This window comes from Malania oleifera, chromosome 4, assembly GCF_029873635.1.
Source record: "Malania oleifera isolate guangnan ecotype guangnan chromosome 4, ASM2987363v1, whole genome shotgun sequence".
Taxonomy (NCBI): domain Eukaryota; kingdom Viridiplantae; phylum Streptophyta; class Magnoliopsida; order Santalales; family Ximeniaceae; genus Malania; species Malania oleifera.
The window spans coordinates 33,675,093-33,697,846 of record NC_080420.1 but is presented as its reverse complement, the minus strand read 5'-3'; the positions used below and the strand labels follow the sequence as shown (position 1 = coordinate 33,697,846).

Here is a 22,754-nt window from a genome sequence, read left to right as displayed (position 1 = left end):
TAAGGAATGAATCAATAAAGAAAAAATCTAGGAACTTTTCATATGTAAAGGTGACAATAAATAGAGAAGTGATTCCAATTTTTCCTCCCCATTACTTTTCCAATGATATCAATGGCGGAAATCACTCTCTCTGTTCAATTTCTATCCTCTCTCTCCCCATCTCCGCAAACCCAGCGCCCCTCTGCTCAATGCCCACAATCCATTGTTCCCATTTTTCCACTTTTGCTTCACTGAACGGTCGATCGATCGATCTTCGGTACTTCATTACTCCTCGCATTCAAAAATATAGCTATATAAGTTAATTAGTGAAGGCAGATGATGATGTTCTTACTTTCAGGGACCTCGTATGAGCGTGTATGGTTCTGGGCTTTATAGCTTCGTGGGTTGAGAAGGGGGGCGGGGCAGGATGGGCGGAGCGACGTCGTCGATGGCGTCGAAGTTGGCATTCTTCCCGCCGGAGCCGCCGTCGTACAGGGTGGTGGGGGACGAGGAAACGGGGCGGCTGAAAATGACGGTGGACGTGGAGGGGAGGGGAGGCCACCACGTGGAAGTGGTGAAGGCGCGGACTAGGAGAGGGAATGAGATTGTGGGCATGTACGTGAAACACCCATCGGCCTCCTTGACTCTGCTCTACTCCCATGGCAATGCCACTGACATTGGCCAGATGTACACCATCTTCGTCGAGCTCAGTGATCATCTCCATGTCAATATTATGGGGTCAGTACGCACACATACATACATACATACATACATCATATATACATTATCATATACACACACACACACATACACACACACATATATATATATATATATATATATATATATGTATATAATATGCTAATTGTGCAGATCAATGATTTGAACATTTGCTTAAAATGAAGAGCTGTGGGTTTCAGTGCTAAATCCAAGTTGGGACTTTTATTTAATTCACCAAATTCAACCAAGGAGGTGTTTGGGGAGTATGATTTTTTATGGTAGATTTGTATATGTTTGTATTTAGATAAAATTTAACTTGTGTTTGGGATGATTAATTTTGGACTTTAGCTTGCATTTGTTTAAATCTATACAAAATTTAACATAATTTTGGTATTGAGAGATAATATGATGGAAAACAAATTTCTTTTTTTTATATCTCATTTTCTCCTTTTCTCTCTTTTTTTCCTTTTCTCCAAACAAACTAGTTATCCAAAGACTCGAAATTTATGTTTTCAAATATTACCGAAGAATTCACATATATTATTATTATTATTATTATTATTATTATTATTATATGAATTGGACATATATATGAATTCCAACCAACTACTTCATACAAGATACTACCTGTCAAATCCACTAAAAGCAAGTAATGATTCTTCATGTAAATGATGTTTATGTATTTTGCAGGTACGATTATTCTGGATTTGGACAATCTTCTGGGAAGGTACATTTATATTTTTTTTCATATATATATATATATATATATATATATATATATGTATATATTGTTCCTTTGTGACCAATTGCTCACAAGTTCGAATCCAAAAAAACTGTGTATGTAAAAATAGTGGTGAGGTTGCGTATGCTGTGACAACCCTCCCCTTATTCTCGCAAAGCAGGGAGCCTTTTAGCTCGGGGATGCCCTTAATATGCGTGTGTGTGTGTGTGTGTGTGTGTGTGTGTGTGTGGAGATTTTTTTTTTTTTTTTTAAATGACTTATGTTATTATAAGGATGAGAGAAGACCAGTGATTAAGAGGGTCAGCCCAAGTGCCCAAAACATTGCAGGAATCATCATTGTAATTAGAGTTTGTCCTTTTGGGGTAGCATTGATCATTGAGGACTTTTTCCTCTCTATTTATATATTCATTTCTTCATCATTGTTTTGGTTTTTTAGCTTATAAGAATTAATGGATTGATGAGTAAAGGAGACTGCTGATTTTTATTTGCATTCAACTCTATGAATTAGCCAAGTGAGCATGACACATATGCTGATATAGAGGCTGCTTACACATGCTTGGAAGAGCAGTATGGGGTTAAGGAGGAAGATGTCATCTTGTATGGGCAGTCAGTAGGGAGTGGACCAACTCTGGAATTGGCTACTCATCTTCGTAACTTGAGGGCTGTAGTCCTCCACAGCCCGATCTTATCCGGGTTTCGAGTTATGTATCCCGTGAAGCGCACGTACTGGTTCGATATTTACAAGGTCCTCGCAAAAACTTTTTAAATTTGCTAGTGATCAATTAATTGTAGTGTTCTTGACAATACAATGGGTAAATTATTATTTCTTCCTTGATGGGTTTCCATTTGTTTATAATGCAGAATATCGACAAAATCCCACTAGTCAATTGCCCAGTTTTGGTGATGCATGTGAGAGTGCATTTCCTCCTTTTCTGCTTTTCTAGCTTGGTGAAAGATTTTGTACTTAATTTACATGGCATGTTTGATGCATTCATAGCTTTGCACAGTGGCTTTTGCCCATTTGACTGAATGTTTTTGGTGTTCATAGGGGACTGATGATGAGGTTGTGGATTGCTCTCATGGTAAGCAACTTTGGGAGCTCTGTAAAGAGAAGTATGAGCCCTTGTGGCTTAAAGGAGGAAACCACTGCAACTTGGAGCTTTACCCAGAGTACTTGAAGCATCTCAGGAAGTTCATTTCAGCCATTGAAAAGTTGCCTCGCCCTCAAAATGGATCCAAACAAAGTATTGACCCAATAGAGCAGCATCAGGGCAATATCTCAGAGAAGAATGACACTTCTAGGCTAAGTACAGACCATAAAGCAAAGCCTAGACTTAGCAATGGGCAGAAAGAGAAGTCCAGAGCAAGCATGGACGGCAAAGAGAAGGCAAGAGCTAGCACTGGCAAGAGGGATAGGCCGAGAAGGAGCCACGATCACTCTTCGAAGGCAAGGAACAGCGCAGATGGCTCAGAGAAACCACGGAACAGCATTGATCGGTCAGATAAATTATCAAACAGTTTTTCTTTTGGTTTTAAATTTCTTAATTGTAGCCTAATGTTGCCTAACATAACCAAAATATATGTTGGCAGGCTGGTGAAATCAGTTAGACTATGCAATGTTGATTGTTTCAAGCAGACAGCAGCCGAAGCATGAGGTATGAAAGGCCTATTCCTGTCGATATTGCAGTTCTGGTATGTTTGGTTTTCTGATTAGACTGTTTGTCTAACTGGAATGTCATCATCTTTTACAAGCCATCAAGGTCAAACTCCCTCCCCTCCTTTTCCCCATTCTACACTTTTTTGCTTTTTAGTTGTCTTCAAGCAAATAATAGGGGTTTACAGAGATAGCTGATGAACTGAAGTATAAATAATTTGATCTCCTTCTCATATCTACTCTATTTACCTTCCAGATTGTTAAAGGCTACGTGAACGGTACAGATGCTGCACTTTTCATCAACTGTACCAGATCTCAGTAACTAGTCTTTCTCTTCAATTCTTATCTCAAGATTTACATACATACATATATATATATATATTAAGTGTTGAAAATTATACATATTATTGTTTGCTCAGAGAAGCAAGTGGAATTTGAATGTCTATTCCACTCCTCACGGTAATTAATAAGGCCTTTTGGACATCGAGAAATCAACTATGTATTTTGGAACAAGAACATTATATGCCCTTTCACAGTGGAGTTTCTGTCATCTTCATGAATTCGTGGGTTAACTCAAAATGAATGATGTCCAACAATAATTGAAGCTTGGTGGTGATGTGATTATTGCAACTGATGATCAATACAGTGATTTTTATTTTTATTTTTTAAAATGGTACTATTGATAAAGTACTATTTGCCATAGTTGCTCACCTCATGGCTGGTATGTTCACTACTAATATAGGTTACAAAAACAATATGTATTGTTGAGAACAAGGTTATTTGATCACATTTCATTTGGAAATTTCTCTCTTATAAACAATTAAACATACCAAGAAACATATAATGATAATGAGTTGAGTAATTTCATTCTTAATTATCAACAATTTTTTTCATGTAGTTAGGACATTCCCTTTTTCTTGCATACAATAAATGAAGTTAGTCCTTTAGGAACAACATGACAAGATAAAGCACGTCGGTTATCAAATAGACAATATTAATATACAATTGGGTAATCACATCCTTAATTTCTAACAAAAATTTCACACACCATCTAACAAGTGAACTTAAACGATTATTGGGGTGATAAGGGCACAAGGTTGAATTAGTTGGTTAAATCAGTTTTAGATTCTTGGGGTTTGAGTTTTTTTCAAGTCTCAAGGTTGAAACCACGGTATTTGTCCGCCATAAGTAAGGGGTTTTCGAATAAAGATAGGAGGTGTCACCCTCTTTTTCTTAAAAAAAAAAAGAAAGTATGCAAGGGCTCTTTTTGGTTCACCTCAAGCTTACAGAAATTACTTACCAAACATGAATCATCTAACATTTTAGTTTAGTTTTTTTATTTCAATATTTGGTTTCCATTCTCAATACAGGCAAACAGTTTTTTTGCTTTGGATTCTACGACAAAACTAAACCAAAAGGTTGTTTATAAATGTAAAAAATTATAAATATATGCATCTTCAAACTTTTTTGGCTTGGTTTTTTTTTATATTTCATTTCGATGTTCTGTTTTGGTTTTTGGTTTTCAACATAAAAAGAAAATAGTTTTGCTTTCAATACTACAAGAAAATTAAACCAAAAACCCAATTTATTTGATTTTTATTATTTTGTCCCACGTCGCCTAAGAGAAAGGGAATACCCTTTTCTATTTCATATAAAACCCAAACCCGAACATTTAACCTTTCTTGGTTCTTAGCCATTATATAGTGTAATGTGGTAAATCCATTCATGATTAATAGCCTTTGGTTGCACAACACCCATTGGATGAGTGGTTTTTTTTTTTTTTTTTTTTTTTTAATAGGTGAGGCCCAAGGTTAAATAAAATGTTCATACTTCCCAAATGATGAAAATGAAAATATCCAAACTAAATTGAGAAAATCATTCATTAATTAATTTTGTATCACATTGACGGTTTCAGTTTATTTTGATACTTAAAATTGGAGATTCCTTTCCACCAAGGGTTGTCCTTTACTAGCTTACATCATTCCATCTATTCACATCAAACCCAAACATTGTACTAATTTTAAACCGATTGAAGCCTTGAACTTGATTGTTCTGAGTAAATATTCGAAGGCCACCAAAACCCTAGATTGTCATATCAAAATGCATAAAACATCCAATTAAAACATTTACTAGCACAATTGAAACCCCAATGGTGCCCTCAAAGTACCTAATGAAACAACTTGATCCTTTATTTCACATTAGGTCCCAAACTTGAAGCTCAAAATTTCAACCCAACCCCATCAACTTCAAAATCCACAAATCGAGGCCCAATCAAACCTCAATTCTCAGATGAAGACCTAATTGCACCTCAATTCTTTAAAAATCGAAGCCTATTCCATCTCAATTTTCTAAAATTTAGGCTCAATTAGATTTAATTTTAAAATTGAGACTAAATTAAACTTTATTTTCTCTATTCGAGCTCAATTTAAAATTGTACCCCTTACTTGTTTCTTCAAACAATTAGTTTAGAATTTTGATGATGATGATGATGATGATGATGAATAGATTGTCCCATTGAACATGCCAAATTGTTTCTTCAAACAATTAGTTATGATACATTGGTGGTGATGTGGATTAATGATGTTGAGATTGGTGAAATTAACTCATTATGCCAGCTCCCATTAGAGGCGCAAGTATATTTGTACCATTTCACAAGGTGCCTATAAAATAATGAGTGGAAAAGAATTGTGGAAGTCGTAGAAATTGTAGGATGGGGGAGAAAATGGAGGAAGTGAAAGGAATTAAATCAAAAAAGAAAGGGAAATAAAAAGGGGACGAATTAAAGGAAGATAAGAATGAAGCAATGAGATACCTGTTCTAGCACTGGTCATTTAATTGACATACTAGATTTGGTTGAATTATTTGGAGGATCCCTTACAACTGAAACTAAAAAATATGTATATTTATACCCTCCCCAAGTCCAACTTGGAGTTGTAATTGACCTCAAATTGTGAGCAAAATGTATGTATGGTTATAATTTATAAATTCAAGGCATCAAAGGCCTAATCATAAATTGGAACTCTTCATAATGGTTAAAGGTCTAAATATTATAGTTGACTCTCACATGCCATGCCCGATGATTTCTTTCCTTGTCGTCTAGGATCTAGGCGGCCCTTATTGCTTGGACTACCACTTATAACTCTTTTAGGCTTTGTCAATGAGTTGTTCGCCTAGCCTAGTGACTAGGCGACCTCTCGAATGGCAAGGCAATACTTGAGTTGTTTAAGCAAGTCTATCACCATGTGATTCGCTTCCTATTGTAATTCTTAAGGTAATGTCTTTGTAAGAGATTCAACTTTCTTGCCATGTTCCAGTGATTGTCATACAAAAAATAAGGTTATTAGTGACAGTTTTAAAATAATCGTCAGAACTGCGGTTACTAATAATTATTAGTGACGAATTTTAAAGGCGTCACTACTAATAGAGTATTAGTGGCGTATTATCAGCGTCACTAAAACCCTAATACCATCATTATAAATTCTACATTGGCTCCGTTCAAAATCATCACTAATAATCTCTTATTAGTAACGTTTTTGAAATTCATGACTAATACTTAAAAATGGACATTTATTAGTGGCAGTTTTAAAATGGACATTTAAAATTATTATTATTTTTTTAATCATTATTTCCTGTACAAATATGTAATTACATTTTCGCATACATGATATTAAACCATAATTACAAAAAAATTCATAAATTATTGAAAATTCTAATTCAAATTTGAAATTCAAATACAAATACAAATAATATTATAGAAATTCAATTAAAATACAAAAATTCCATCTGATAACAAAAAAAAATTCAAAATTCAAATTCAAATATGAATACATTATACAAATTCAAATTAAAATACAAAAATTTCATCTGTTTAAATAAAAAAAATACAAAAAAATAATCAAAAGTTGCATCTGACTGTAGTGCATGGCATCGTGTTGATGTTGTGACAACCGCAAACCCTACAAATTAAGAATTATAAAAAATATTAGTATACGATTTTTGAACATATATGTATACGTACTATAAGTATCAATGATTTGATAGCAAAATAATCAAAAATTCGAACAAATTTAAAAAAAATGATACAATTTTATATAGTTAAGTTTTATCAGTTTAGAAAATTTTGACAGCATTTTGTCTGTAAATAGGATATTTTTCATAAAGATGTCCTCTAAACCTGAGTGTTTACAATAAACAGTTCACAATAATCCAATTAGTAATTAATTTTATGAGTACACTAGAGTTTCATATAATAAGCATTAAACAATGTACTGTGTTCATGCATCCCACAAATAATCTATATCAGAATATAGCTCTATGAAAAAATAGAATGTAATGTTCATGGTTTACATGGCTTCCTTAGGATATTTGTGTTTCTTGTCTTTCTTTTTTTGTCCTTTATATACAGATCTTGGAATAATTGTTTGTGTGAGGCGTGGGAGAGATTTAGGTTTATGAAGAGGTCGGCATCTTTAAAGTTGGTCTTGAAAAGATGGAATAAGGATTCCTTTGATGATGTGTACATTTGAAAGTCTAATACCCAAAGGGAGACTTGAGGATATTGACCATGCAAAAGACTTGGGTAAATATCTCGAAGGATTTAGTTTGTAAAGGGTTTTCTTTTAAGAATGATTTTGAAGCTTTGCTAATGAAGGAAGAGATAAGTTGTAAATAAATAGTTGGCGTTTAACACAAACATGTATTCCAGTAGTTCAATCTACAATTCCTATAACTTAATACTATCCATTAAAAAGATTTAGTCATTTGGTGCATTATGGATAGTAATCTGTAATGTTGTTCACATAAAGGATGAAATTTAATATTCATTTAACTATCACTCATCCTTTCAAAAATATTTTAATATTTATTTTATTATAATTATCTTTGTACATGATTTTATTTTAGGAAAATTTTAGCAAAATTTCGGTAGCATACCGTCTGTAAATTAGACATTTTCCCATTAAACTTGTACCTGAAACTTGATTATTTTCAGCAAATAAATCATTTCAAACATGCAACAATCTAAATCCACTACCAACATGCAATTCACAATATACTGTAGCGTTCAACACAAGCTTCCATGGAAGATTGGTTACACTATTTTGCAATTAAAAAATTTTCAAAGATTCTATATAGTTGATTTTGGATTATAATTTGAATTCAAATATCATGGAGACTGATCATGGTTACACCCTACTCATGTTTCCTTGGAAGACTGATTATACTACTTTGCATGTGTCCATATCCACTCTAAACAACTTGAGTTCAGGAGACAGGGTGCATTCCATCTTGTTTGTAAAACAACCAATCCTCGAGAGGTTGAGGAGCCCTAGTGCAATTGTGGTGTATTTTGAGTAATTGCTTCTGTATTACAAAGTGACTTGAATTTGAAAAATGCAAACCCCTCCTCCCCCAAAAGGAAAAAAAAAAAGATTGAACTGGCTCATAATTATGAATTTATACTATTTTGTTGTTATATAATGTCCCAAAACCACTAAAAGTACTTCCAAAAGAAACAAGAAGACAAATATAATCATGGTAAAGTTAGACCTAGAAAAAAATGGGAAGAGTAAATTAAAATAACAAGCTCATAATTATGAATTTATAATATCTTGTTGTTATGTCCCAAAACCATTGAAAATGGTAAAACTTTAATTGTGAGCCAACAAACAATGAGAGACACAAAGCAATACATACAAATCTCTATTCCATCATGATTTAATTTAACTTACTGCTCTTTGTGAGAGACGGAGAGAGATGAAACTATGTTGAACACAGAAACAACATCAAGTAACATCTGTAGAAATCACATTGTGCCCACCAGGAGCCCGTTCTCTTGACAGAACCACACCGATCCTCAAACTCTGTATAACACCCCAACCTGGATCTGTCAGGGAGCACTGCGTCTTTCTTCCTCCACCTCGACCAGACAATAAGGGGCTAACTCATTCTGAGTTATGCTTCCAAGTGCAAAAGTGTCAAGTTGTATCAAGGATGAGTCCAGGATCGTATTCCATAGGGACCACTGAGTATCAAAGTATTTATGAAAGGTTAAAGAAATCATGTTGCTGTAAAATGTGGTTTGAAAGTATTTTTGGTCTTTTATGATTTTTGAAAACAGTAAACAAAATGAGAGGAGCTTGAGTAAATTATCAAAATAAGACTGAAATTTTATCAATTTTTCAAAATTGTAAATCTAATAACGTGACCAAAACTAAACGAATTAATTGAAACAATTTTACCAAAGACTCGGGTTACGGGTTCAATGTCTGTTTGCTTCCACCGTTTACTAATTCTCTAGGCCTTACTCCTCTTCTCGTTAATCCAATCAAGGCATTAATAAGATGAAATTTTATTACTAAAGCTCAAGTAAATTTGCCACATCCGAACGGAAGAAAATAAAAACTCTCATTAAGCATCAACCTAATTTCATGTAAAAATTAGTTGTTGAAAATCCTAGATTAAATCAAGGTTTTGATATACCTAACATCAACAACAAAACAAGAAGTATGAGCCAGCGATTTATCAACAATGCCTTCAATTTTCGGTTTTAACCAAATAAAAGTTTATCAATTATATCATAGGAAAACTAACAAACCATGGAAAGCAAATGACATTGACCCACAACCTGAGTTACCGAACTTAGCCACTCATGCTTGCAATAGAAAAAACGGAAATCCTATGTCTAATCAAGCAAGTATCAAAACACGCGTTAACTAAAGACAATAACTTTGAACACGAAATTAAAACACGTACGAGTGAAAACTTAATCAAACACATACGTAAACAATAAAAACCGAACCTCTAACAAAATTACGAATAAAAATAATTAAATTAATACAAATAAAATTCACTGCTAAAATTACTTGAGAATTCAAATAAATAATTAAAATACAAAAATCAATTTTTTTTCCAATTAACTTCAATAAATAAAAACAATAATCATAACCAACTTAATAATAAAAGAAGAAAGAAAAGAAAAGCAAAGAAAGAGAGATAGAGAAGGAGGAGGCTGTGAGGAGTTCTCCAACACAACAGCTACGGCTGCTGTTCTTCCTCTTGCCAAAGTGCGCAGCCCCCCCACACGGCTCCCCTTGAAAACCTCCCAAAAAAAAACCCTACAAAACTAGTTTTTTTCTTTTCCTTTTCTAGCCCCTTTCTTTGACTTTTCAAAGCAAAAAAATAAAAAACACAAACTCACCCACACACCCAGTGCCCAGTACTCAAAAGAATGACGCGGCAAAATGGTCAGGTCAAATCAACTCATTTATTTATTTATTTATTTTCTTCTTTCTTCTTTTTGTTAACACCTAATCCATTCTAAACTTTTAAAGCCAATTTTGACCTAGTAAACATTTGTATCTCTCAAAGCTCAAAACACAAAAGTTGTAGAGCTCTTTTTCATCATTTCCTAGAATTTTGAATCATCTCGATCAAAGCTTGGACGAGAAAGTTACGCACGAATTACGAATTGATGCCGGTTTTTGTTCTCGAAAATTTTCCTGCGATAAAAAATTACCGAAAATTCATAAATTGTTCAATAGAACTCAAAAATGATAAATAGCGCACATTTTTAAAATATTAGAAATAATTAGGCATTTAATTAAAAATATAAATCCTAATGACCGGATTAAGATGCCTAATTATGCCGTTTTAGCACGTAATCAGGGGCGGACCTTATCAAACTAATGATTGGCCCTATAGACCAACACGTGTCCTTTTCAGTGTATTTTGTCATCACTCACACACTTCCTTAGAAAACTTCCCAGAAGGTCACATATCCCAAGATTACTCCAAGTCAAGCATGTTTAACTATGGAGTTCTTATAGGAAGGTTCCCGAAAAGAAAGGTGCACCTTGTTGATATCGGTAGTAACATCTAATCATTTTTAAACCTTTATTCCACAGGGTATCACACTCTGACTCGATACACCATCTTCCGCCACCACCATTGCCAATGGCTGTCCAAATAGATTTGAAAACAGCTTCGCAATCTCACATGCAATGTTCTCACTTGTTACAAGACCTAACTAAATCATCACAAATATTCCTCCATTTTTCATTCAAGAAAAATATTACAGAGATTAAAAATAAAAAAAATAAAAAATAAAGGATCAAATTTGTATGTTCTTCTTCGAAGTTTCACATTCGAACATGACAAAACTCCGACTTTTGTGCTAAAAGTACAAAATACAACTTGAGTTTCCGACGATAGAGCTTAGTGGACCATCAACGACGTTGAAGGAGCCTTTGAGGACGAAAGGGAGCCGGGGGGAGTGGTTGAGGCAGCCTGTTTGAACTCCTGAAAAAAATTTCTCTCGAGGAGCTGCTCAAAAAATTTCAGCAATGACTAACGGAATGACCTCAAGCGAGCGGCGGGAAGCCACAATAGCGGGAAGCAACGGCAGCGAGAAGCAACAGCGACGGTGACAATGGCTGCAGGAATAGCTGGAGGGGGTTCGACCTGGGAGATTGGGGGAAAAGAGAGATTAGAAAAGGAGGGAAGAAAAAATGGAGGTAGATTGGGAAATCACATGGGGAAAGCAAATTTAATAGGTTAGAGTATTAGTGACAATTTATAAAACTGTCACTACTACTAGACTATTAGTGATGAATGCCCTGAACTGTCACTAATACCCTATTATTAATGACGAATATTCTAAATCATCACTAATATTCTTAACTAAATTATTTCTATATTTTTTAAATCAAAACACTATTAGTGAAGGTTTTCATAAACTGTCACTACTAATAGACTAATAGCGACGAATCTTGGGAACCGTTACTAATATATTTTAATAAATTGTTTTAATATTTTTTTAAATAAAGAAAATTATTACTTATGATTTATAAAACCGTCATTACTACTAGACTATTAGTAACGAATTTTCCAAACTATCACTAATATTGTTAACTAAATTATTTTTATTTTACTTAATACTTTAAATTTTTTTTTCCATTTTTGATGGAGAAAAATAGTTGAAAATTTTTTTAAAAAAAAACAAAAAAACTAGAGAAAATATTTCTGAAACCAATAAAAATATTTTGAGTTATTTGGACTTAAAAATAGAAAATAAAATACTAAAAAAGATAAAGAAAAATCTTTAAAAAATCCCAAAAAATTTTAGAAAGGTATTTGAAAAATTTTTAGAAATTTTTTTTAAAAATAATTGGGGATGTTTTTCAAAATTGATTTTTATGACTTTCTTGATTTTTGTGCGTCCCGATGATTTCAAAAAAGGTAAAGAGGTAATTTGAGACCTTACCAGTATTAGCTTTGGTTTCCCGCGATGGTTTGCTAGTGAAGATTATTACAATTCAAATGGGCAAGTATAACACTATTTTCGTAGAAGTGGACAGATAAGAACAGTTGTTAATATTGTCCAGGAAGCAAAACATGATATGAATAATGTTGTGGCTAACCTAGCCAGTGTGCGTACACCACAAATGAGAATCTTGATGAGTTGAAGATAAAATACAACAAGAAGAGCATGTCCTTAAGTAGAATGCTTAAAGAGACTGTTGGGTTGGGTTTCCCTCATTGTGAATGGTGGAGATTTGATTTTGAGCATTCGGTGTTAGTTTTCAGCCCATGAACAGTAGCCTTGGTTTTTTTCGCCGCCATAGAGAAAGAAAGCTATCCAGTCTTAATCAACTGCTCCGATCAACAACCATTCGTGATCTGATTGAGCTAAAAATTTATAGGGATGTTCATAACACATGAACTTCATTGTAAATGGTGGAGATGGGATTTTGAGCATTTGGTGTCAGTTTTCAACCCATGAAAAGTAGCCTCGATTTTTTCCACCTCCATAGAGAAAGAAAGTTGTCCAATATTAATCAACTACTTCGATCAATGACCATTCATGGTCTAATTGAGCTAAAAATTTATAGGGATGTTCATGACACGTGAAACTTCATTGTGAATTACAGAGATGGGATTCTGAGCATTCGTTGTTGGTTTTTAGCCCATGTACAGTAGCCTCGATTTTTAAGCCGCCAAAAGAGAGAGAAAGCTGCCTGTCTTGATCAACTGCACCGATCAACAAGTATTCGTGGTCTGATTGAGCTGTAAATCTTTAGGGATGTCCATAACATGTGAATCTTCTTGTGAACGGTGGAGATTGGATTATGAGTATTCGTTATTGTTTTTTTCAGCCCATGAACAAACTTATGTATTCCCATAATTATTGATAGTGGAATTGTTTGAGTGGAATACAATCTCGTGGCTTTTCCTTCTCACATCGAGAAGGTTTTCCACGTAAAAATCATGTGTCTTGTGCTTGTGGTGTTTGGATATATATTTTTCGCATATATATTGCTCTATTTTATAGTTTCCTACAGATTCACACAAAGAGAAAGTTTTAGTATTATTGTTTCTCCCAATAAGGTCGTCACTAGTAGTCTTATATTAGTGACAGTTCTAGAGTACTCATTGATGTGACTGGGTCATGACAACTGCTTTCACCCTTTTTTGGTGGAACCATTAATCTCACTTTTGTTTTCACATTAGAGTCACCCTAGCACTAGGTTCAACCTCCGTATCCGAAGGGAAATCTTCCTCCTCATTACTCCATTCACTTACCGGCTCTACCAAGATCTTAGAAGGTCCTTCACTAGGATTGTTAAGATTCCTCAATGCAGAGACATTGCAACCTTTCCTGTGCATTCTTATTTGATCATATGATGAAGTCTTAAGATTACTCATCTTCATAAACACATACTTCATTACATTTGCTCGAGTCAACATATGACTCTTCCACTAGTTGTAGTACCTAATGGAAACTCCAGTTTGGAATGATCTTGGCGGGACAAACAAAAATTCAACCTTCTCCCAGCTAAATTTAAGTTAGAAAAATTGTCCGAAAGTTCTTGATTCATTTTGAATATTTTTTCATTTTAGTTTTTCAAGAACATACAAAAACATAAACTAGCTATTTTTGCATTTTTATAACATTTATGAGATAAATAAATAACAATAAATAATTTTCACACTACATGCTTATGGAAATAATTTTATTCTTTCATTTTTTTAGTTATTGAAAATAGTTTTTTTTTTCACAATTTTCAAATTTATATATAAAATTTAGAAAATATTTTTAAATTATTTTATAGATTTCTAACTCTTACATTGTGAATGGGACAATGAAGTTCATATTTCGGATTTTAATTATATTGACCATATATAAAGTTTTTTCTAATACATAAATTCAAATCCAAACTCCAAAATAAATGATTTCAAAATTTATTTTATATCATTTTTAATAATTTGAAAACAAGTTATTTTTTTAGTAATTACATTGAAATCTATAAATAAAAAATTTTAAAAAAATATTCTACACATTTAACCAAGCTATTGATTTTCTAAATTTTTAATAAGAATCTTTTAAGAAAATTAATAAAAAACACTAATGGTGATGAATCCCTAAACCATCACTAATACCATATTATAGTGACGAATTTTACGAATCATCACTAATATTGTTAAGTAAATTATTTTTATATTTTTAAAATAAAAACATTAATAGTGACGAATCTCTAAATCGTCACTAATACCCTATTATTAGTGACGAATTTTCCAAACCGTCACTAATATTGTCAACTAAATTATTTTTATATTTTTTTAAATAAAAGCACTATTAGTGACGAATCCTCTAAACCGTCACTAATACCCCATTATTAGTGACAAATTTTTCAAACCATCACTAATATTATTAACTAAATTATTTTTATATTTTTAAATAAAAACACTAATAGTGACGAATCTCTAAATCATCACTAATATCCCATTATTAGTGACGAATTTTCCAAATCATCACTAATATTGTTAATTAAAGTTTTTTTATATTTTTTTAAATAAAAACACTAATAGTGTCGAAACCATAAACCGTCACTAATACCATATTATTAGTGACAAATTTTCGAAACTGTTACTAATATTGTAAACAAATTTTATATATATATATTGAACAAATCAAACTAGCAAACTAGTTTTTTGCTTAATTATAGTGTGTTCTTCTATTTTTTATTTACTTTTAAGTCATTTATTGAGAGGTTTATTGAGCCTTAAGTGCATAATGAAGAATAGTTCATCTCCCATTCTAATATTCTTTTGTCTTTTACAAAGTTTGAACAGAAAACATCTAAATATATGTAAGATGAATATTTTACGATCAACTTCTAAGACTTTCTCCTAAGAGAGATTTATTTTTCTGGTGAGATAACTCAAACTAGAGAACTTGGGGGATAGTCGAGGCTTGACTATGTGACTAACCTACTAGCTACTAGGTCTGTCCTTCTTATTAAGGCCTTGGGGGACAGTCGAGGAAGGTCGAGACCACAATAGGTCTATGACACTTAAAAGTTTAAGTTGCTTAAAATTTATAGAAAATGTATTAACCCTATATGTTGGATGATTCATCTCGCTTCTTTCACAAGGCATCTCATTTGATTCCATTGAGGTTGAAATGGATGTTTTGAAGCAGTTATAGCGGCCTAAATAACTCAGCACAATCTACTCTGAGCCATCCTATTTGATGTGGAAACTTGAATATCAAACATAAATGACTTTGTGATTCAAATTTGGATTAAATATCTTGCTTGTGGGTAATTTATTTTGCAGGAAATTTGAACTTCATGAGTTAACTAGGTATCTCTTCATATCAAGCTTTCCATATCCAATCTACTCATGCTTCCATGGAAGATTGGTTACACTATTTTGCAATTCAAAAATTTACAAAGATTCTATACAGTTGATTTTGGATTATAATTTATATTCAAATATCATGGAGATAATCTAACATGGTTACACCCTACTCATGTTTCCTTAGAAACCTAATTATACTATTTTGCATGTCTCCATATCCACTCTAAACAACTTGAGTTCATGAGATCCTTCTTGTTTGTAAGACAAGTAGTCCTAGAGAGGTTGAGGAGCCCAAGTGCAATTGTGGTGTATTTTGAGTAATTGCTTCTGCATTACAAAGTGTCTAGAATTTGAAAAATGCAAATCCCTCCTCCCCCCAAAGGAAAAAAAAAAAAGATTGAGCTAGCTCATGATTATGAATTTATACTATTTTGTTGTTATATAATGTCCCAAAGCCACTAAAAGTACTTCCAAAAGAAACAAGAAGACAAATATAATCATGGTAAAGTTAGACCTAGAAAAAAATGGGAAGAGTAAAATAAAAATAGCAAGCTCATAATTATGAATTTATAATATCTTGTTGTTACGTCCCAAAACCATTGAAAATGGTAAAACTTTAATTGTGAGCCAACAAACAATGAGAGACACAAAACAATACATACAAACCTCTATTCCATCATGATTTAATTTAACTCACTGCTCCTTGTGAGAGATAGAGAGAGATGAAACTATGTTGAACACAGAAACAACATCAAGTAACATCTGTAGAAATCACATTGTGCCCACAAGGAGCCTCTCCTCCTAACAGAACCACACCAATCTTTAAACTCTGAGTAACGCCCCAACCTGGGTCTACCAGGGAGCACTGCGTCTCTCCTCCTCCACTTGGACTAGACAATAGGGAGGGCGCCTTATCGGACTAATGACTAGCACTATAGACCAACATGTGTCATTTTCAGTGTGTTTTGCCCTCACTCACACACTTCCTGAAAAAACTTCCTAAAAGGTCACCCATCTCAAGATTACTTCAAGTCAAGCATGCTTGAACATGGAGTTCTTATAGGAAGACTCCCGAAAAGAAAGGTGCACCTTGTTGATATGGGTAGTAACATCTAATCCTTTTTAAGTCTTTCTTCCATGGGGTATCACATTCTCCCCCACGTACAGAACACATCGTCCTCATTGCAAACCCACATTTCCAAACCCAGGTGATGTGAATCTCATCACACTTCCCAAGATTATTTCAAGTCAAGCACGCTTAACCGTGGAGTTCTTATGAGAAGACTCCTAAAAAGAAAGGTGCACCTTGTTGATATGGGTAATAACATCTAATCCTTTTTAAGCCTTTCTTCCACGAGGTATCACATTCTCCCCCACTTATAGAACGCAACATTCTTGTTGCGAACCCATATTTCCAAACCCATGCGATGTGATCTCATCACACTTCCGATTGGGAAATTTCTCTGATACCATTTTATAACGCCCCAACCTAAGTCTGGCAGGGAGCACTACGTCTCTCCTCCTCCACTGGACTAGACAACACTTATCAAACTAATAACTGGTCCCATAGGCCAACACGTGTCATTTTCAGTGTATTTTGTCCTCACTCACACACTTCCTGCAAAATTTCCCAGAAGGTCACCCATCTCAAGATTACTCCAAGTCAAGCATGCTTAAACATGGAGTTCTTATGGGAAGACTCCTGAAAAGAAAGGTGTACTTTGTTGATATGGGTAGTAACATCTAATCCTTTTTAAGTTTTTCTTCCACGTGGTATCACATTCTCCCCCACTTACAGAACGCATCGTCCTCATTGCGAACCCACATTTCCAAACCCAGGTGATGTGAATCTCATCACACTTCCCAAGATTATTTCAAGTCAAGCACGCTTAACCGTGGAGTTCTTATGAGAAGACTCCTGAAAAGAAAGGTGCACCTTGTTGATATGGGTAATAACATCTAATTCTTTTTAAGCCTTTCTTCCACGAGGTATCACATTCTCCCCCACTTATAGAACACAACATTCTTGTTGTGAACCCACATTTCCAAACCCATGCGATGTGATCTCATCACACTTTCAGTTGGGAAATTTCTCTGATATCATTTTATAACGCCCCAACATAGGTCTGGCAGGGAGCACTGCGTCTCTCCTCCTCCACTGGAGCAGACAACACTTATCAGACTAATGACTGGTCCCATAGACCAACACGTGTCATTTTCAGTATATTTTGTCCTCACTCACACACTTCCTACAAAACTTCCCAGAAGGTCACCCATCACAAGATTACTGCAAGTCAAGCACGCTTAACCATGGAGTTCTTATGGGAAGGCTCCCCAAAATAAAGGTGCACCTTATTGATATGGATAATAACATCTAATCATTTTTAAGTCTCTCTTCCACTGGGTATCACACTCTGACTCGATTCACCATCTTCCGCCACCACCATTGTCGATGGTTGTCCGAACAGATTCTGAAACAGCTTCACAATCTCATCTGCAATGTTCTCACTCGTTAGAAGACCTAACTAATTCATCACAAATATTCCTCCATTTTTCGTTCAAGAAAAATATTACAAATTTTTATGCTCTTCTTTGAAGTTTCATACTCGAACATGACAAAACTCCGACTTTTGTGTTAAAAGCACAAAATACGACCTGGGTTTCCAGCGGCAAAGCTTGGTGGATCGTTAACAACTTTGAAGGAGCCTCTAAGGACAAAAGGGAGCTGAGGGGAGTGGTTGAGGCAGCCTGTTTGAACTCCTGAAAAAATTTAGAAGAAGAAGAAGAAAAAGCTGACAAAATGACCTCAGGTGAGCAACAGGAAGCAACAGCGGCGGCGACAGCAGCGGTAGGAATGGCTGGAGTGGGGTTCAACCTGGGAGATTGGGGGAAAAAAGAAATTAGGAAAGAAGGGAGGGAAAGGAAAAATTGAGGTAGATTGGGAAATCACGTGGAGAAGGCGAATTTAATAGGTTAGAGTATTAGTGACGAATATTCTAAGCCGTCACTGATATTCTTAACTAAATTATTTTTATATTTTTTAAATCAAAATACTATTAGTGACGGTTTTCATAAATCGTCACAACTAATAGACTAGTAGTGACGATTCCCAGGATTCGTCACTAATATACTTAAATAAAGTACTTTAATATTTTTTAAACAAAGAAAATTATTACTGATGGTTTATAAAATTGTCACTACTACTAAACTATTAGTGACGAATTTTCCAAACCATCACTAATATTGTTAACTAAATTATTTTTATTTTACTTAATACTTTAAATTTTTTTTCCATTGTCGATGGAGAAAAGTAGTTGAAATTTTAAAAAAAATAGAAAGACTGGAGAAAATATTTCTGAAGCCAATAAAAATATTTTGAGTTATTTTGACTTAAAAATAGAAAATAAAATACTAAAAAAAGATAAATAAAAATATTTAAAAAATCGCAAAAAATTTTAGAAAGGTATTTGAAAAATTTTTAGAAAATATTTTTAAAAATAAGTGGGGATGTTTTTCAAAAATGATTTTTGTGCATTCCGATGATTTCAAAAAAGGTAAAGAGGTAATTCGAGACCTTACTTGTATTAGCTCTGGTTTCCCGCGATGGTTTGCTAGTGAAGATTATTACAATTCAGATGGACCATTATAACACTATTTTCGTAGAAGTGGACAGATAAGAATAGGATATTGTCTAGGAAGTAAAATAGGATATAAATAATGTTGTGGCTAACCTAGCTAGTGTGCGTACACCACAAATGAGAATCTTGATGAGTTGAAGATAAAATACAATAAGAAGAGCATGACCTTAAGTAGAATGCTTAAAGAGAAAGACATGTTGGGTTGGGTTTCCCTCATTGTGAATGGTGGAGATTTGATTTTGAGCATTCGGTGTCGGTTTTCAGTGTGACACCCCGATTTTCATACAATTTTTTTCAACAATAATAAATAATTTAAACATCATCGAAAACATCCATAGATCGGCCACGTCAACAATCCTACTATCATTCATACGACCGACCCGCATTGGGTACCAGGTAAAAAGTTATTTTATTTATATAACCTAACAACGGAAGTTAATACATACTTAATAACCAGAATACAATACCCAGAGTATCAACATATATACAAATATACACACTACCATCCCATACTCAAAAACAACTCAACTCTAGGGGAATTACACCTCCCCTAGTCCAAAACTCACTCTGCGTATCAGGGTCCAGCTCTCTAAGGTCTCGGAGCTCTATCGCCTGGCTTATCTCTATTCCCTAAAAAATTTAGATAATTTGGGTGAGACACATCTCAGTAAGAAGGAATAAATTATTTATAGTGTGTGGCCATATGAGTTTAGTTATAACATGTTTTATTTTTCAAAACAACATTTCATCTGAGAAAATACACTGATATTCACATTCATATGATCATATAGATATACAACACAAGCTTTTATAAGCTTTAAAATCATTTCTCAAGTTTATTCATTTCCAACACATATAATTATCTACGAAATTCCTGAGAATAGGGAAGATTGTCCTCCCATACAGGTAGCTTCCTTCTGCCCTAACACGTTATGCAGCTAAGAATGGCCACATCTGATACCCATGAGGGCACTTACCTTACTCAGTAAGCCCTCAGGCGGAAAGTTTCACTTCGCCTCAATTATTTATTTTATAAAACACACACTCTTTCATTTCCATAATCATTTCCCATTTTAACTCATTACATATCTATGTATACATAAATTCACATTTATGTACTTTGTATAATACATTAAATCATATAATTTCAATTCTTAACACATTCACGATTTCCATACTGAGCATACCTCCCCAACTGCATCAGTAGGAACTTCACCACACAATTTTCATATTGAGCATACCTCCCCAACAACATCAATAGGAACTTCACACACACACACACACACACACACACACACACACAGTCTCCATACTGAGCATACCTCCCCAACGACATCAATAGGAACTTCGCACACACACACAGTCTCCATATTGAGCATACCTCCCCAACGGCATCAGTAGGAGTTTCACATACACACACACATAGTCTCCATACTAAGCATATCTCCCCAACAACATCAGTAGGAACTTCACACACACACAGTCTCTATACTGAACATACCTCCCCAACGGCATCAGTATGAACTTCACACACACACACACAATCTCCATACTAAGCATACCTCCCCAACGACATCAGTAGGAAAGGAACACTACCCACCCGCAATTATTGTGCGGTATTGGTATATCATCAACCATATTTCAGTATATCTCAATTCAAATTAATATAAATATTCTCATCATTTTCTGTGCATATTTCATCATCTCATAATAATATATATCATATTTCACATATTTCCACATTTTCCAAAATACTCATTTTTCATGCAAATAATTTCTACTCACGTATAAATATCACATCAATCACTCTCATTTCAATATTTTCTCAGAAAATACCCATTGTTATATTTCACATTTTTCAACACATATCATGTGCCACACAGTTTTCATCTAATATTCATAATATATCAATTTCAGACTCCAAAACGTCACAAATTAATATTACTCAAATGCCACTCAATTTATCTGATATTTATATCATAATAATTCTTAGGCAAAATACAATATGCTCATTTTCATATATTAATTCAAACGGTAATTCTAAAAATACTGCTATAATTTATTCCACTTTCCTGACTTATTGAGAGTCTCGTTAGGACCCAAATCCTATGCCCTTGGCGCCCAAAATTCAAATCCTGTAATTTACATTTTTTTCTAGATTAATTCACCTATTTCCCCAAAATAATACCCATCTAACCTTCCCTCGGCTCCATCTACCTCAAATTAACATTTAAACTAATATATAATACCCCCACTTAATTTTCTCAATTTTGCCTATGAGTTCCAAAATTACACCCGCGGCGCTCACCCGAGTCCTAAATTTTGAAAATTCTACTTCAACTCCAGATGCTCAACATTTTAGTATTTCCAAATTAATTCTAATTAATTAAAAATAAGCCCTTTAATAACCCTCGTACCCCAAATTTGGGGTTTTGCCCACGACGATCCCACGAGAATTTCGTCTTGCTAGACTTGTAGAGAATCATCCCTAGATTCTCATGGTGGTATCCGTTCATTAATTAGGCTTATAATTTGCAAGAAATTAAAGAAAAATAGGAAATTGGCTTACCCTAGGAGATACGTCTACGCCGCTCCTACCACCGATCTGCTCCAGTAGAAATGACGGTAGCGGAGAATAGAGTTCAACAGTATCTTCTGATTTTCGATCGGGCGAGAATCCACTACGTAACTAAGCAAAGAGGGAGAGAGAACGAGAGAAGAGTGAGAGAATTCAGAGAGAGAGAGATAAAAAAAAAAAACTGAAGGGGAGAGAGCTGTTCCTGAGCCACAGACGGATCCTGAATCTTTTTTGAAGTTTCAAGATGTTAGATTTATATATATATTAATATAATAATAATAATAATATTTAATTAATATTAATAATAATATATTTTATTAATAAAAATAAAATAAATTTTAATTATTATTATTTTTTATAAATTAAATTTATTTATTTTTTATTTTTTATTATTTTTTTCTTTTTTTATAAATTCGATTAATTTATTAATTTTTTATTTATTTTTTTATTATTATTTTTTTTACTTTTTATTTATTTTTATTTTTTTTGAAAATCACTCCACTAACCTTCTATATCCCTTTTTAGGGTTATTACATTCAGCCCATAAATAGTAGCCTCAATTTTTTTCGTCGCCATAGAGAAAGAAAGTTGTCTAGTCTTAATCAACTGCTCCAATCAGCAACCATTCGTGGTCTGATTGAGCTAAAAACTTATAGGGATGTTCATGACACATGAAGCTTCATTGTGAACGGTGGATATGGGATTCTAAGCATTTGGTGTCGGTTTTCATCCCATAAACACTGGCCTTGATTTTTTCCACCTCCATAGAGAAAGAAAGTTGTCCAATCTTAATCAACTACT

The 22,754-nt window shown here is 33.9% G+C and overlaps 1 protein-coding gene across 1 annotated transcript; it reads left to right on the top strand.

The window, feature by feature from the left end:
* Positions 1-300: 300 nt before the first annotated feature.
* On the top strand, positions 301-3,558 carry LOC131153241 (uncharacterized). The gene is made up of 7 exons (XM_058105413.1): positions 301-717; positions 1,390-1,426; positions 1,950-2,186; positions 2,303-2,350; positions 2,490-2,938; positions 3,032-3,096; positions 3,352-3,558. The coding sequence occupies exons 1-6, from the start codon at positions 407-409 to the stop codon at positions 3,093-3,095; spliced, it is 1,146 nt and encodes a 381-aa protein (XP_057961396.1). The 5' UTR covers positions 301-406; the 3' UTR covers position 3,096; positions 3,352-3,558.
* Positions 3,559-22,754: the final 19,196 nt, after the last annotated feature.